The sequence below is a fragment of the Myxocyprinus asiaticus genome, chromosome 3 (genome assembly GCF_019703515.2).
Source record: "Myxocyprinus asiaticus isolate MX2 ecotype Aquarium Trade chromosome 3, UBuf_Myxa_2, whole genome shotgun sequence".
NCBI classification, from domain to species: Eukaryota; Metazoa; Chordata; class Actinopteri; order Cypriniformes; family Catostomidae; genus Myxocyprinus; species Myxocyprinus asiaticus.
In genome coordinates, this window is record NC_059346.1 from 402,122 (window position 1) to 419,276 (window position 17,155).

General features: G+C 37.9%; 1 protein-coding gene across 3 annotated transcripts in view; it reads left to right on the forward strand.

Annotated features, from left to right (window-relative positions):
• Nucleotides 1-16,830, forward strand: part of LOC127423340 (protein Hook homolog 3-like) — a 53,116-nt gene extending 36,286 nt beyond the window's left edge. The window contains exons 13-23 of one of the 3 annotated variants that reach the window (XR_007894306.1): nucleotides 1,774-1,858; nucleotides 1,941-2,010; nucleotides 2,304-2,444; nucleotides 2,629-2,716; nucleotides 5,772-5,806; nucleotides 5,889-5,971; nucleotides 6,063-6,163; nucleotides 6,307-6,411; nucleotides 6,563-6,634; nucleotides 7,219-7,325; nucleotides 10,943-11,059. Coding sequence is in view for 2 of the 3 variants with exons in the window: in XM_051667555.1 (XP_051523515.1) it covers nucleotides 1,774-1,858; nucleotides 1,941-2,010; nucleotides 2,304-2,444; nucleotides 2,629-2,716; nucleotides 5,772-5,806; nucleotides 5,889-5,971; nucleotides 6,063-6,163; nucleotides 6,307-6,411; nucleotides 6,563-6,634; nucleotides 10,943-11,079; nucleotides 16,684-16,699 (933 nt within the window). In the remaining variant the exon portion in view is untranslated. Of the gene's footprint in view, nucleotides 1-1,773; nucleotides 1,859-1,940; nucleotides 2,011-2,303; nucleotides 2,445-2,628; nucleotides 2,717-5,771; nucleotides 5,807-5,888; nucleotides 5,972-6,062; nucleotides 6,164-6,306; nucleotides 6,412-6,562; nucleotides 6,635-7,218; nucleotides 7,326-10,942; nucleotides 14,107-16,683 lie in introns of those variants that run through there. The other 2 variants (XM_051667555.1, XM_051667561.1) reach the window with 2 other exon arrangements.
• The last annotated feature ends 325 nt before the right edge of the window (nucleotides 16,831-17,155 follow it).

Sequence of the window (17,155 nt, forward strand, 5' to 3'; positions counted from 1 at the left end):
CCATGTGTTAATTTTTGCCCAGTCCTAATGGCCGACAACTCTGATGTGTGTGCAAAGTATCATGAAAATTCAAGCATGCTAAGTACCTCAAAAACATGTGAATATACATAAAAAGGAATAATGACATTTAATGCATTGCAATGGCAACACTGTTTAAGATATCAAGTATCCCTTCAGAATTTGACATTATTCAAAAAAAATTTAAGCAGTTAAGGTAAACATAAGAGGGATATTTCAAAGTCTGTTTAAAGTGCCACACTTCCTTCCGCCAGTTGGTGGCGCTACGACCGTGACCCACAATAGCCACATCAATGTGATAAGCCCACAAGGCCAAACATACGGCTCAATTTTGATGTAAATCACACAATTCACACAGAAGATATGAGACACTTCCTGTTTCCCTTTTTTTTTTTTTTTACGTTACTTTATCGCGTCACCATGGAAACACAGTTCGATAGATAAAAAATCCGTCCACAATTTAGGATCATCAATGCCTTGACATGATGTTGCCCACATATGTAGTTGTCATTATGTTTGCAATCAAACCTGACCATGGTGTTACAAAGAGAAGACAGAATAAGCATTTTCTACCAATAATTTATTTCAAACATAAAAACTCAAAATAAATGCATAATAATGTCAAGAAAATTAACATCAAGAAACACAAATTAACTGCAAAATTCTGAAAATGTAATTAAAGTATAAAACAGAAGAATCAGAGTAAACATTTTGCAATTTCAAACTTTCTGTAGTAAAGATTTATTTTGCAAACGTGTGTGTGTGTGTAGTGTGTGTGTGAGTGTGTGAGTGTGTGAGTGTGTGAGTGTGTGAGTGTGTGTGTGTGTGTGTGTGTGTGTGTAGTGTGAGAAGTGTGAGTGTGTGTGAGAGTAGTGTGAGTGTGTGTGTGTGTGTGAGTGTGTGTGTAGTGTGTAGTGTGAGTGTGTGTGTGTAGTGTGAGTGTGTGTAGTGTGAGTGTGTGTAGTGTGAGAGTGTGAGTGTGTGTAGTGTGAGTGTGTGTAGTGTGAGTGTAGTGTGAGTGTGTGTGTGTAGTGTGAGAGTAGTGTGAGTGTGAGTAGTGTGTGTGTAGTGTGTGTGTGTGTGTGTGTAGTTTGAGTGTGTGTGTAGTTTGAGTGTGTGTGTGTGTGTAGTGTGTGTGTGTGTGTAGTGAGTAGTGTGAGTGTGTAGTGAGTAGTGTGAGTGTGTAGTGAGTGTGTGTGTGAGTGTGTAGTGAGTAGTGTGAGTGTGTAGTGTGTAGTGTGTGTGTAGTGGTGTGTGTGTGTGGTGTGTTAGTGTGTGTGTGTTTGTGAGTGTGTGTGTGTTATCGTCTCACCCTTTCATTTCTGAGTGTGATTTATTTCTTTTTGACAAATGTAAAATAAAAAAAGCTCTGCGTTAGTCTCTCATCCTGTAATTTGTGGGGGTTTTTTTGTTTTTTTTTGCATTGTGGCTGATATATTGATTGTATTTGACAGATAAAAAAATTGCTCTGTTTTTTTGTCTTTCCCATTTCAATGGTTGGTCAGTTTTGACTGTGAATACCAAAGGTGTCGCTTTTTTGTATGAACACTTAGACTTATCGAATCAAGCCCAAATTGTTTTTATTTATTTATTTATTTATGTTCAGATGGCAAATGGATGAAAAGTCACCAAGTCTTATACTGCTCAGATAAAGGAAACCATTTTTATTAAATTAGGAACATTTATTACGGTCAAAAATGACCGAATACCATAGGTACTTAAAAAAAGTCTTTCTGCCTGTGTGTGTGTGTGTAGCGTATGAGGACAGAACGAGACTCACTGAAGGACACAATTGAAGAGCTGAAGTGTGTTAAAGCTCAAGAGTGTCAGCTGACATCAGGTACACATTCACTCACTGTCACACCTGTAAACAGGATGTAGTAAACGATGGTCTGTGTGTCTCATTATGAGTGTTTGATCAGGTCTGGTGCCGCTCGGCAGTAACGAGGCATCTGATTCGCTGGCTGCAGAGATCATCACACCAGAGATCCGGTGGGTGAATACATGAATGCACATGAACACTGTACGCTCATCCATTACAGAGCACATCAACTTCTTTCATTGTAGTTTAATCCTCTGGCCTTTATTTCCTGTGAGATGATGACTAGTTTTGTACAGCAGCAAAAGGATCAGAGAGGGTGGAAAATTCTGATGAAAAACGGCATTATGACATTATTATTGGACATCAGAGACAAAATAAAATCGTACAGCGTACATATGAGTATTTTTGTATGTGAGATCGTTTGATGCAGCTGTTGCTCATGTGTTGTGTGTTGTGTTGTTAGGGAGCGTCTGATTCGACTGCAGCATGAGAATAAGATGTTGAAACTGGCACAGGAGGGATCAGATAATGAACAGATCGCTCTGCTCAAGAGTTTACTAGAGGATGCCAACAGCAGAAAGAACGAACTGGAGAGTGAGAACAGGTGACTAACACACACATGAACACATGTTTACTCAGATATCTGAATAAGGACATATCATTGATTTTATACTGCACTAATGATTTCTGTTCTCTTAAACATCACACAAACAGTTCTGCATTTTACATTTCCATTATTTAACAGATATTATTTAGTATTTTTATTAACTGTTTTCCGTGTGTGTTAGGCTGGCGAATCAGAGGTTATTGGCGGGTCAGTCTCAGGTGGAGGAGCTGCAGAAATCTCTTCAGGAACACGGATCTAAATCAGAGGATGTGAGTGTCAAACATCATTATATGATCAGATCATGATAAAGCAGCTGTATTAGTATCAGTCTGCAGCTGACATATTGTTTTCCATGTGGTTTACAATATGTGTCTGTTCGAAATACAGCAGGTGGTGGATTTCCAAAATGTAGGATGGCAGACTAATTTCTATTAATAAGGAAAGTTCTACCTGATTATTTGGGGTTAGGTTTAGGGGTTGGGTTATAGTTTATCTGACCAATGAGGTAACCCTTTCCTAATGAATGTCACTGAATCATCATCCATTGACAGCTGAATAACTTTGTGTCATGGCTTTTATTCGTAAAGTGACATGAATGTTTTGATTGTTGATTGAAAATTGTTCTTGCTTTTAGTCGCTTGAATGAAGTCATTGACTAAAGAGAAATCATAATTTGTCAGATTTGCTGGAAATGTCCTTCACTTCATTGAATATCTGCATGACATAAGAAAGGTTAATCACTTTAAATGCAGATATAAAAAAGGTACATTTTTAGTTGTCTCTAGGATTGTGCTAAACGACATATTTTCATAATCAGTTAGGTTGTCTGAATGACAAATTAGTTGTGCTGTCAGTCGATTACATTTTTGAAAATGCTGAAATTTGACACCATATATACTTCTTTTTAGAGGTAGACCGACATATCAGTTTTACTGATTAATCGTGCCGATAGTTGCTTTTTGGAACTACCGGTTATCTGCAAAACTGTATGCCGATAGTTTTTTATTCTTTTTTAATCTGCCGGTAGACTGTGATTATCCCCTTTCTTACAGCAATCACGAAGCTGCGTTCATGATTCAACGTCAGAGCGGGAACTCCACATGAAAAGCGCTTATAGAAAAACATCTCATTCTGCGTTTTGGTGATAGTTCAGATTTGACGTGCTTCTGTGGTAATTAAAATGTGATTTATATAGGCTGAAGAATACTTGATTTCTATCACAAGTCCCGTCTGGGCTTGTTTTGTACATCAAATAAGAGTGAGTAAGAGGTCCTTTATTCATCATTTTATCACTGACAGGGAAGCGCTGTTGTGTGTGTGTTAGTGTAATGATTTCGGGCGGACACATTACAAAGGTTCCACCCTCCCAACAAGGGTTTATGCTAGTATATGCTGTATTAACAATAAATGTGTTAATCGCAATTAAGAAAAACGTGTTAAACTTTTTCTTTTTTTTTTTCTCCCCTTTCTCCCAATTTTGGAATGCCCAATTCCCACTACTTAGTAGGTCCTCGTGGTGGCACGGTTACTCAATCCGGGTGGCGGAGGACAAGTCTCAGTTGCCTCCACTTCTGAGACCGTCAATCCGTGCATCTTATCACGTGACTCGTTGTGCATGACACCGCGGAGACTCACAGCATGTGGAGGCTCATGCTACTCTCCACGATCCACACACAACTTACCACACGCCCCATTGAGAGCGAGAACCACTAATCACGACCACGAGGAGGTTACCCCATGTGACTCTACCCTCCCTAGCAACCGGGCCAATTTGGTTGCTTAGGAGACCTGGCTGGAGTCACTCAGCACACCCTGGATTCAAACTCACGACTCCAGGTGTGATAGTCAGCGTCAATACTCGCTGAGATACCCAGGCCCCACGTGTTAAACTTTTTAATTAATCGTAATAAATCAACGAGTTAATTCTGACAGCTCTACTAATAAGACTACTTCCAGTCAGATGGTTCTTAGTGATATATAGACACTAAACGCAGCCCTGCAATAGGGAATATCAGTAGTCCAAACAAGAGGGAGTCATGAAACAAACCGCCATATCCTGCTGCTCTCACGGCCTGAATCACTGATAAACGGTGCAATATCAAATGCCAAGCACCAGCACACATCGGTTAACAGCTGGCAGAGAGCTCGCGATAGAGTCTCAGCTGCACAGTCACTGTCCCATGCGCAACAACACGTGAAAATTCGTTTGGATGAAATCTAAGAATGTCCATACTCCATAATAAGGATGTGTGTAGAATGAGACAGAAAAAAATACAGACTAAAAGTAACAAAACAGAAGATAAACTAACATCTTCAGTATGAAGCGGCAGCGTTTAATAAACAAACTTCCAGGATCCAGGACAATGTTATTATAGGGTCCAAAACCACAAGTACTACTGGGACCAATGGGACGAGTAAGAGCTAGCTAAAATCTTGTGCACCTTTCAAATATGGAAAAACTTTCTGTCAAAAGGACTACATTGTTCTGTTATTTTCTGTGGTCTTTCTGTTACATAATACATCAAAAATTTGATTTATACATTTAAAACATCCAATAATAGAATAAATGACAAGTGGCTGCAGAAGCAGTGTAAATACAGTATATAATAGTTAACCCAAAAATGACTATTTCTGCCATTATTTACTCACCCTTGTCATTCTAAACCAGTATGACTTTTTTCCTCTGTGAAACACAAGAATGAGTGATGAGAGGATTGTGATTGTGACTGTCAGGCTCCAAAAGCACCGTAAAAGTCATCTATATTGCTCATATGCTTTATTTCAATTCTTCTGAAACCATACGACAGTGTTGTGTGAGGAACAGTCTGAAATGTGTTTAATTAATCTCTTCACCCATTGAATCTGGTGCACACATGAGAACGTCTTAGTTTATATACACGAAGCACACCTGACGCCAAATAAACGCCTCGGGCCGTCGACAGCTGCGGTGTCTGGCCAAAATATAAACAGTGCTTTAGGAGAAAAAGAAAAAGAAATCCGAACTCCTCAGTGTCCTCTAATGGAGCCGCACTGAAGTCACATCAGTGTATACAACAAATCAAAGGCAGAGTTCAAAATGGCATACTGCCGTACTACTATTACTGTTTCTGCCATAGACAGACATGGCAGGAGTAGTATGGGTAGTATGCCATTCCAAACTCAGCTAAAGTCTTTCCCATAAGGACGGAAAATGCCCCCCAAAATCCCACCACTGAAGAAGTGTTCACACAATACCAGAATGAGAAAGAAGAGCTGTTCAGTTAGTGTCCAGCAGAGGGCGATTCAGTGTTTAAAACGAGTATGTGTTTTCTTCTTGTATTTCAGTCTGTTTTAATGAAGAGGAAATGCCAAGAGCATCTGTGAGTATCAAACATTGTGATATTGATCACTGATTTCACACTGATAGAGTTTGTGTTGATTGTGACTTTTCTTGGTGTTCAGTGAGAAATTAAGAGACGCCACTAATGAGCTTCAGAAGAAGAGTGTTTTCATTGAAGAGCTGGAGAACAAACACACTTCCAGCAGTGAGATTCAAACACAACTCAGTCAGTGACATCATTCATGTATATGTGTCTGTGTATGTGTGTAAGTGTGATTGTTGTGTAATGATTTCAGCTCAGAAGATTGAAGAACTAGAGGACGCTCTGAAGAAGAAAGATGAAGACATGAGACAGATGGAGGAGAGATACAAGAAATACTTGGAGAAAGCCAAGAGTGTATGCACAACTCTACTCTGTGTGTGTGTGTGTGTGTGTGTGTGTGTGTGTGTGTGTGTGTGTGTGTGTGTGTGTGTGTGTGTGTGTGTGTGTGTGTGTGTGTGTGTGTGTGTAGCATTGATGTTTTGTTTCTGTTTGTGCAGGTGATCAGGACTCTGGATCCTAAACAGAATCAGGGTTCTGCTCCTGAAGTTCAAGCGCTGAAGAATCAACTGCAGGAGAAAGAGAGAATGCTGCACTCACTAGAGGTCACACACACACACACACACACACACACACACACACACACTCACTCACTCACTCACTCACACACTCACTCACTCACTCACTCACTCACTCACTCACTCACCACACACACACACACTGTTATGTGACTGTAATGTGTTTTTCTCTGTACAGAAGGAATATGATAAGACAAAGTGTCAACGAGATCAAGAGGAGAAGCTCATCGTATCTGCCTGGTACAACATGGTGTGTATGAACACTGCAGTCAGTTGTACACTGGGGTTGTAGTGCACACTAGGTAGTGTTGTTGCAGTATTCACAGGCCTGAGATTGAGTGTGTACAGCACTGAACAGCAACATGAAAATGGCAGAGAATATACAGTATAAACTAAGGCTGTCAAATGTGAATATATTTAATATATAAGTGCACATTCGAATGCTGAAGCTGCGTTTGAGTTTCAGAGGTGTGCCTGAAGATGACTTGGGTGGAGGTCTTTGTTCGTCTCGCAGCCAATGTTAATCTCGTCAACAAAATTACTGATAAAAATGTTCATTGAGTGTTTTTTCATTTCAGTAATATGAAAAGAAGATGACAGGAAAAATACTCATCATGACCATAATTTAACAATTTTGAATAAAACATACTATTGATGAAAGAATGATGAGAAATAAACAACACTGCATGAAATGACTTATCTATGTGCTAAGAATGTTGTTATATATATTCATTCAGCTGATCCAGTCATTATAACAGGATTATTTACCGTTAGTTACTGTAAGTGAACAGAAGTGTCGATTGAAGCGTTTCACATTTCACTATTTTATTTCAGATTTAAGAATATGACAGGGTTCGTACAAGGTGCTTGAAGTACTTGAATTTGGCTTTTTCAAATGTACGTCCTGGAAAACCCTTGAAAATAGCCATTTTTACCAAGAGGTGATTAAAAAGTGCTTGAATCATTAAATACATTGCTTAAATCATGTAATAAATGAAATGTATTTATTTATATTCTGAAAAACATGACATCAGACCATTAGACCATTGCTGAAGCAGTCACGTGACACCTGTTACTTTTGGCAGCGTTGAATTCAGAATGGGCCAATCACAATCAAGTGTTACTGGAGGATTTAAATATATATTTGGTAGATTCTGCTGAAGCAGATCCTTACAACTATCAGTTTTAATAATGAATTACTCTCCAGAGTGATCAAATGAGATGATGTAAAATGAGATTTGAATGCAGATCAATGGAGGATTCAGTTTGTGAGTCGTCTAGCGCCCCCTTGTGTAAAGAAAGCTTTGTGTCTCATAAAATAGGTTATTTCTGACGACATCTGGCTCAATATCAAAATATGTTGACAGTCATGTCCCTTACCTATTTCAGTCATGAAAAAGCTTTCAAATAGCCAAAAAATCAAATTAAAAGATATAATTCTATAATCTAACCTTTAATGATATGAAATTACTCTGTTTTGCATTTTTTTAGAAAATATATTTGAAATCAATTGCCTGAAAAAAATCCTTGTTCCCTTCATCTGGTACAACACTTCTATGACATGTAAAGTTATTTATGTATTTATTTTGTACTTATTTTTAATAAAAGCATTAGTGCAAGGCCGAACAAGTGTGCAAAAAAGCAAAACATACAATAATTTAATAATTTAAAAAAAATGTTTGTCCCTTGATTTCATGGCATTAGTGTTATCAATGATAAAACCTTTTTCTTTTTTACTTTCTTTTTTAATTAAATACAAAAAGTTGTGGAAATTTTTTTTAAGGTTAAAGTTCAGAGGCTGCTTAATTATGCATATAGTTTTTTTTTTTTCCCAGCATGTTAAAAAATTATTAATTCACATTTATCTAATACTTCCACATCCATTTAACCCTCATTAGTGTAAACTTGCTTCGTTTGTGAAACAAAAATAAATAACTAGATAGTAAAGTTTGAAGACAAACTTTATGTTGGCTTGACAAAGCCTTGTCTGAAAGTTTAAAATAGTTTGACGAGTTGGAAGTTTGAAGGTCTTAACGTCAGACAGACAGAAGGAACATCATACAGACAGACAGCCAGCTGCAAGAAGTCCTATGCAACCCTAACCCTTGCTTGTTTTTCTGAATGGCAAATTGGTTGCTAGGGTAACACCATCTAGGCAGTTACCAAGGTGATACTGAAAAGGCTCCTTACTACCCTGAGTCAAATGAACAAAACCAGAAATCTCTACAAAGTTCTGGTGGAGAAATATGTGATTTGTTATTTGGTTGCTAGGGTAACCCCATCTAGTTGCTAGGCAGTTACCAAGGTGATACTCAAAAGGCTCCTTGCTACCCTGAGTCAAATGAACAAAACCAAAAGTCTCTATAATGTTCTGGTGCAGAGATATGTGATTTGTTACTTGGTTGCTAGGGTAACCCCATCTGGTTGCTAGGCAGTTACCAAGGTGATACTCAAAAAGTTTTTTGATACCCTAAGTCCAATAAACGAAACCAGAAGTGTCTGATTTTCTGGTGCAGAGATATATATTTTGTTACTTGGTTGCAAGGGTCAGCTCATCTGGTTGCTAGGCAGTTACCAAGGTGATACTTAACATGGCTTCTAGCCATCCTGAGTGAAATAAGTCAACCCGGAAGTCTCAATGTTGTTCTGGTGCAGAGATATGTGATTTGTTACTTGGTTGCTGGGGTAACCCCATCTAGTTTCTAGGTAGTTACCAAGGTGATACTTAACATGGCTCCTTTCCATCCTGAGTGAAATAAGTCAACCTGGAAGTATCTACAATATTCTGGTGCAGAGATATGTGATTTGTTACTTGGTTGCTAGGGTAACCCAAACTGGTTGCTAAGCAGTTACCAGGGTGATACTTATCAAGGCTCCTTGCCATTCTGAGTGAAATAATTCAACCTAGAAGTCTCTACAATGTTCTAGTGCAGAGATATGTGATTTGTTACTTGGTTGCCAGGGTAACCCCATGTGGTTGCTAGGAAGTTACCAAGGAGATGCTTAACATGGCTCCATGCCATCCTGAGTGAAACAAGTCAACCTGGAAGTCTCTACGATGTTCTGGTGCAGAGATATATGATTTGTTACTTGGTTGCTAGGGTGAGCCCATGTGGTTACTAGGCAGTTGCCAGTGTGATACCAAGAAGGCTGCTTGCTGTTCTGAGTCATACAAGCCAACAATGAAGTCTCTACGAAATTTTGATCCTGAGATACCCATCTAAGCGATTTTAAATGGAAGTCAATGGGGTTTGGTTGCTTGGGTGTTCTAAATGGTTACTAGGGCGTGGCTCAGTAGTTTCCATGATGATACTTGAAGACTGATTGCTCACCCAATTCAAACAAGCCAACTCTCATGTCTGTAGGACATTCTGATCAGGAGATATCCATCTAAGCCATTTTGAATGGCAGTCAATGGGTTTTGGTTGCTAGGGGGCACTAAATGGTTGCTAGGTTGTATGCAGTTGCTAGAGTGTTAAAGTGATAGAGTGAAAGAAAGAATAAAAAGAGTGATGTAAAGATAGAAAAAGAAAGTGATGGCGTGATAGAAAGTATGAGTGGTGGAGTGATATATTAAATCCTCTAAAGGAGTTATTACAGGGAAAAGTTTTCACACCTTGAATGGGAGTCAATTTAAAATCAGTCCTGTTCGGAAGTCCGATACGGAAATACCGGAAGTCTGATCAGTTAGAAAAGATACAGCACTCCAAGTCAGACCAGTCTGAAGGTCTGTGGTGAGTTTGGTGTTTGTAGCTTGAAAGCTCTAGGAGGAGATACTGTTTAAATTTTGGCGAAGAAGAAGAAGAAGAAGAAGAAGAAGATGATGATGATGATGATGATGATGATTTTGGCTTTGTCAAGCCAACATAATAAAAGAAAGAACAACAGTCAAGTTGTCCTTAATGAATAAAAATGAATGTCAACATGTTATAAAATATTTACCCTCAGTGTTTATAGGCAAAAACTGAACGGAAAATTTCAATATTTTGTAAGTTGGAAAGTCACCATTTTTTGAGAATGACCCATTTATAATTTGAGTCAGTTCCTCACATAAATCTGTTGTGTGACTTTAGGAAACATGAAACAGCACGAGTCATACAGACACAGTTATTCTCTTCTGTTGGAAAGTGAAGTGTGTTTTAATGAACACATCAATTTCATCATGAATGAACCAAGAATCTTTACTGTGAGAATGTAAAGATGCTCATTGAGATATGTTGTACCTGTAATAAGTAATACATTAACTGAATGAATAAAATATTTGTATTTAAAATGAAGAATATGTTTTAATGACATCTCAAGCATAGTCCTTGAAAACAAATAAAAATGTGCTTGAAAAGTCCTTGAATTGAACTTCGAAGCATCTGTACGAACACTCAACAAACTTTGTTAGATGTGTTCTTTGCTGTAAACATTATAAAACGCTGCTGTTTGATTTATATTGATTAATTGCGTCCTTTTGTGGACTTCAGAGATCTCATCAATTTAATGTCTCTCTCTCTCTCTCTCTCCTGTGTGTGTGTGTGTTTGTGTGTGTGTGTGTGTGTGTGTGTATCAGGGAATGGCTCTACAGAAGAAAGCAGCAGAAGATCGTTTGGCTGGCATGGGTTCGGGTCAGTCTTTTCTCGCCCGGCAGAGACAGGCCACGAGCACACGCCGGGCGTATCCGGGTCACGTGCAGCCCACCTCAGCCAGGTAGAGCTTCCTGCCAAAGCTGTCGCCATGGCTACCATCATCACAGCGACGCTATAGCCAATCAGGACACTCGCTGTCTTACGGTCCTCTTCCACTGACGCCTGACACACGTCCTGCTCTTTCTCCTCTGGTGTTTTAGTTTCGGGGTGTTTAAGAAGAGATGCGGATCACTTTACACTGCAGATTCTCGTCTCGACTCGTCTGCAGTCATGTTTGTTCATCTGCAATGATGCAGAGATGTAGAGTGAAGGTTTGTGTAGCAGACAGTCATGTTTCATATGATGTTCGTTTACATTGCACAGACTATTAATAAACACTTTAAATGAGGGCTTGCAGTTATTAAAAGGTGAAGGGTGTCATTTTGTGGATGTTAAAATACTTTCTCTTATCTCAGTTTATTTTTTAGAGTCAACTGTAAGTAATCCATTAATAGTTAGGTTTAGACATGTCAAGCAATGGTGTGAGTTTGGGGCGGGGCTATCTGTTTGGTCAACCAGTGGCAGACGGGGTAGTGTTTTTGTTTTCCATTTGGTGCCGCTAATGTTACAGAAATGACACACTTCAGCTTTAAAGACTGTTAATCACATTAACTCTGACAGCAGAACTGTGATCAGTGTTTATTTATTATTTGCTTTAAGACTCTGCAGCATCTCCTCTTAAACACCGTCTGTTTTTATTTTGTCTGGAGTGTGTCAGGATTCATAACACATCTAAACACACATATTTAATGTACATTCTTACATATGTGAGATATTGATATCATTATACATTGATATCTACGCATTGAAAGAGTGACAGTGTTGCACCAAAATGATGAGTTTTCTTTAGATATGCATGGCTGATGTGAGGAACAGTGAGGTAATGGCTTATTCTGTAAAGATTCTGTTCTGTCATGTTGTCATGTTGTCACCAACCGAGTTTTCGTGTCTTAATTCAGTCATTAGACGAGTTTGTGCTTATTGTTGTATGTTTGATGTGTCACATTCATTCACGATGCCTTAATCGACACTCGCTGAACTGAACTGAGCTCCTGATACTGTCAGTCAGCTGTGTTTCTGTCTGAGGTCACAGATCGTACAGTATCATGATGTTCAGTGATCGGTAATGTACAGTGTTACTCTTCGCTCAGAATTAGTCCGATGCTTTCCTTCATGAATCTTCAGATCAGTTCAATTGATATTTCTTTTGAGGAAGTCATATTTAGACCACGTCCACACTGATACTTTAATTTAGCTACATTTCCACAGAACATTTCCATTCATACAGAACAGCGGTTTCCTCCACCGAAAATGGCGTTTCTCCATTACCGCATACTTTGGAAAACAATGAAGTTAGGAAATGGAAAAAGGGTTACAGAGGAGTGTGGACGTGGCCTGAACTTGTCGAGCTTTTAGTTATGAAGAAACACTTTTCTCAGTGCCAAATTGAGAATTATTTCATCATTTCCACACAATATCAACTAACAGCTTTATCAAAATTAAAATCACTACCTAACTCATTAAGCACGATCATGAAAATTAAAGTCAACATGAAACACTGTTCGCAAACCATTTTACTTCCGTAATGTGACCTATTTCCAAATAAAATAGGATGTTCTGTGAGAAACAATGGTTCACGTCATGTTGGAATTACCGTAATTACTAGATTTTAAATTGTAATTGAGTTCTACGAGGACGTAAACGTGAGTGAGTTCTATGTGAGTTCTGAGTTGACAGTCGTGATGTCATTAAAGAACTGATATGACGGCGACCTCAACAGCTACAGAAAATTATAGAGGTGAATTCATGAATAAATGTAACGATAAATATTTTGGTGTTTTGCCATAGAAACGAATAACGTCCAAGAACGTGATCACAGTAATTCTGACTTGACGTGAACACCGCATACATGTTAATTAAAAATGATGACAATTGACCAATGCGCTGTACAACAATGTACAGTGGCAAGAAAAAGTATGTGAACCCTTTGTAGCTAGCTGGTTTTCTGCATGAATTGATCATATAATGTGATCTTATCTTTTTCATCGTAAAATATGTTGCTTAAATCATTTAATAAATTAAATGTATTTATATATTTTCGGAAAAACACAACGACACGAAGTCAGCTCTTCGGTCGTGTCCGACTCAGAAAGAACCGAATGAGCCAGTCCACGAACTGTCGAAGTTACCCGAGGAGTCTTAATGAGGAGCTGCTGATACTATGAGCATGCGTGTACCGAGGACATGAACGAGTCTGGGGTGAACTATAAGTTTCAACCAAAATGTACTGGAAACATTCTTATGGCTAGTTTTATTAAATACAATTTAAGACACGTAGAACATATCCGCATTTGTGCATCAGTGTCTGTATTGGGTGCTTTAGGAGCAAAACTTTCATGTAGGAACTTATCCAAGATGTAATCACTATCAGTCGTATTCGACATGCAGGATCACAGAATGAAACATTGATGACAATAACACCATTATTATTAGAACTTCATTAAATAAAAGGTAATAATCAGCAATGTGTGTTCACATATGGCTTTATTTAAACGTTTGAGCGTGAAAACCATGACTCCGGGATGTTAGAATTAAGTGCGAGAGACGTCATTACATGATGACGTAAAAGAACCGCTGAATTGGTTTTTGAACTGGTTCATGGAAACGAACTGTCTGAAAGAACCGGTTCAAGAAAATTAATCAGACTTCCCATCATTAGTCACGTGACACCTGTTACTTTTGGCAGCGCTGAATTCAGAATGGGCCAATCACAATCAAGTGTTACTGGAGGATTTAAATATATATTTGATAGATTCTGCTGAAGCAGATCCTTACAACTATCAGTTTTAATTATGAATTACTCTCCAGAGTGATCAAATGAGATGATGTAAAACAAGATTTGAATGCAGATCAATGGAGGATTCAGTTTGTGAGTCGTCTAGCGCCCCCTTGTGTAAAGAAAGCTTTGTGTCTCATAAAATAGGTTATTTCTGATGACATCTGGCTCAATATCAAAATATGTTGACAGTCATGTCCCTTACCTATTTTAGTCATGAAAAATTTGTTTTAAAAGGTAAAATTCTATAATCTAACCTTTAATTTGTAACCTTTGTCACTGTGAGAATGTAGTTAAAGATGCTCATTGAGATATGTTGTACTTGTGATAGCGGTGTTTTATAAAAATTAACTGAATGGATAAAATATTTTTATTTAAAATGAACAAATAAAGAGTTTGTTCAATGACATCTCAAGTAGGTCTGTGTTGATATAATTAAATATCAATATATCGAGATTTTTTTTCTCACGATATTGTATCGATACTTAGATCCATGTGATATATCGTGATATTTTCAGTGCGGTCAGAGACGCTTCTATGAGGAATGAAAGACACAAACTGATCCAGCAGGATTCACGGTTTCTCTCATAGACATGCTGGACCTCTCTCACATGTTTGGATCTCGGGCCGGGCAAAAATATTGATTTTCGACTTAATCTTCATTTGTACGATCCCAATGTCGATTCTTATAAATGCCAAGATCGCTCTTTCATCTGCAATCCCCAACAATCAGATGTGCATAAATACTTCCCATATGCTATAATAAAATGTCTGTGATTATCCATATATTTTAGATTTCAGTCATCAGTGTTTGAGTGGTGTAGTGGTGAAGAAGTTCAGCATCGAGATCTTTTCACTGCGTGCTGAGAGTAAAAGACTCTTTCTATGTGATGTGAATCCAAAGATTAGATCCAATCAAACCATTTGTTGTTTAATAATGTCTCTTTTAATATCCTTTCTATTCTCTACAGTCTGTTATTTATCAAAAACAACAACAACACAAAAAACATGTATTTCTAATCACACATAGCATGAATGCTGTAAAGAAGTCATTCGACCAAACAAACACTACTGTTAATGTCCCAGCCACAGGACTTAAAGAGACAGTACCGTTTTAGCACTTGTTCTACATATCTAAGAAAATACTTGTAAAAAGTAAAAATTAGACATGTTAACAACAAACATGTAACAATGTACTGTATATATGAAATATAATTTATGCAATTTCAATACACCATATTTACTGATGTTATACATGGACTATAAAAAAATAAAATAAAATAAAAGCTAAAATATCACCAAAATGATGAAAAACGAATGATGAAATAAAATTTGTAAAATTGATATGTCTGTAATTTAACGAGTTAGAAGATCCCCTGTAAAATGAATAACAACATTAGCTGAAAGAGATGTTTCTTTCATACTGTATGCAAGCAAAATGGAAATAACAACTATACCCAAATTAAAATCAAAATTGAACCATGATACCTTGATGTATTGCGATTATATCAAATCGTGACGTGCTGATACCCAGCCCTAATCTCGAGCATAGTCCTTGAAAACAAGAAAAAAGTCCTTGAAAGACCTTGAATTTAACTTTGAAGCATCTGTATGAACCCTGTCTCATCTTCATCAAAGTTACAAGTATAGACACAAAACACAATGTGCTTAAGCGAACAACAGTTCATTTTCCCAGTAGTGTTGTGGAGTGTCAAGGTGGTCTTTGGCAAACTTCAGGTGTGCAGCAATGTTTTTGTAGGAAAGCAGCGGCTTCCTTCATGATGTCCTGCCATGGACACCATACCTGTTTAATGTTTTCTGTATAGTAGACTCATGAACAGAGATGTTAACCAGTTCCAATGATTCCTTCAAGTCTTTATCTGTCACTCTAGGGTTCGTTTGTACCTCATTGAGCATTCTGCGGTGTGCACTTTCAGTCATCTTGGCTGGACGGCCACTTCTAGAGAGAGTACCTATAGTACTAAATCATCTCCATTTATAGACAGTTTGTCTAACTGTGGACAGATGAATATTTAAGCTCTTTGAGATAACTTGAACCCTTTCTAGCTTTATGCAAAGCAACAATTCTTGATCGTGGGTCTTCTGAGATCTCTTTTGCGAGGCATGGTCCACGTCAGCAGATGCTTCTTGTGAATGAGCAAACTCAAAATGTTTGAGTGCTTTTTATAAGTCAAAGTAGCTCTAACCCTCACCTCCGATCTCGTTTCATTAATTGGATGTCAGGTTTGCCAACGCCTGACTCTAATTAGCTTTTTTTGTCATCTTAATTCTAGGGTTCACTTACTTTTTCCAGCCTACACTGTGAATGTTTAATGGGATGTGTTCAATAAAGACATGAAAGATTATAATTGTTTGTGTGTTGTTAGCTTAAGCACATTGTGTTTGTCTATACTTGTGACTTTGATGAAGATGAGATCACATTTTATGACCAATTAATGCAGAAAACCAGCGAATTCCAAAGGGTTCATTAACTTTTTCTTTTAAAAAAACACAAAATGTATGTAGGAAATCTCCATGTGGAATTGATCGGATGGTGAAAAGTGTCTCTATATGACTGAAAAATAAAAGCTTGATGACGTCAGCTGAAAAGGAAAGCCGTTTGAAAATAAACATTATTTTTCTTAGTAAACCTGCACTGATGAATCATTCACAATATTAAGAAAGTGACAAGTCTGTTTTGATTTCATGTTGACTTTAAGAATCACCAAATGATTTTGAATGTGGAATCGTGTGTTTGACTGACAGCTGTCCATCTCCTCTCTCTTCCAGTGATGTTAAAGCATGACCAGCAGGGGGCGGGGCTGCATGACTATTGATTTGCATTCATGCTGCTGAATTTAACCCATCGATACACTAACTAACCCGTCAGTGTGTGCATCCTGTCCCAGAATGCTAACCGCTGTCATCGTGAGCTGTGTGCTTCTAACATGCTGCTGAGCGCGAGGTGGGCGGGGCCAGTGATATGTCAATCATTGTTATAGACTCACTGCAGTGACTGCTACAGTTTAAAACGATGATTAACTTCCTGTTTGCCCACAGGAAATTAACCTGTATGACTCTCACATCTCTGTGTTTGATTTCATCTTATTTTGTGGAGTGAATCAGTATTTTTCGCCTGTAGTTTATTATTGATAGAACTGAAATACTTCAGAAGTGTTCATAAGTTACTGAAAGAGCCTCTGCGTATTCAAGCATTCATAATAATAAGCTGTATTTATACTTTATTTTAATTACAGTATAA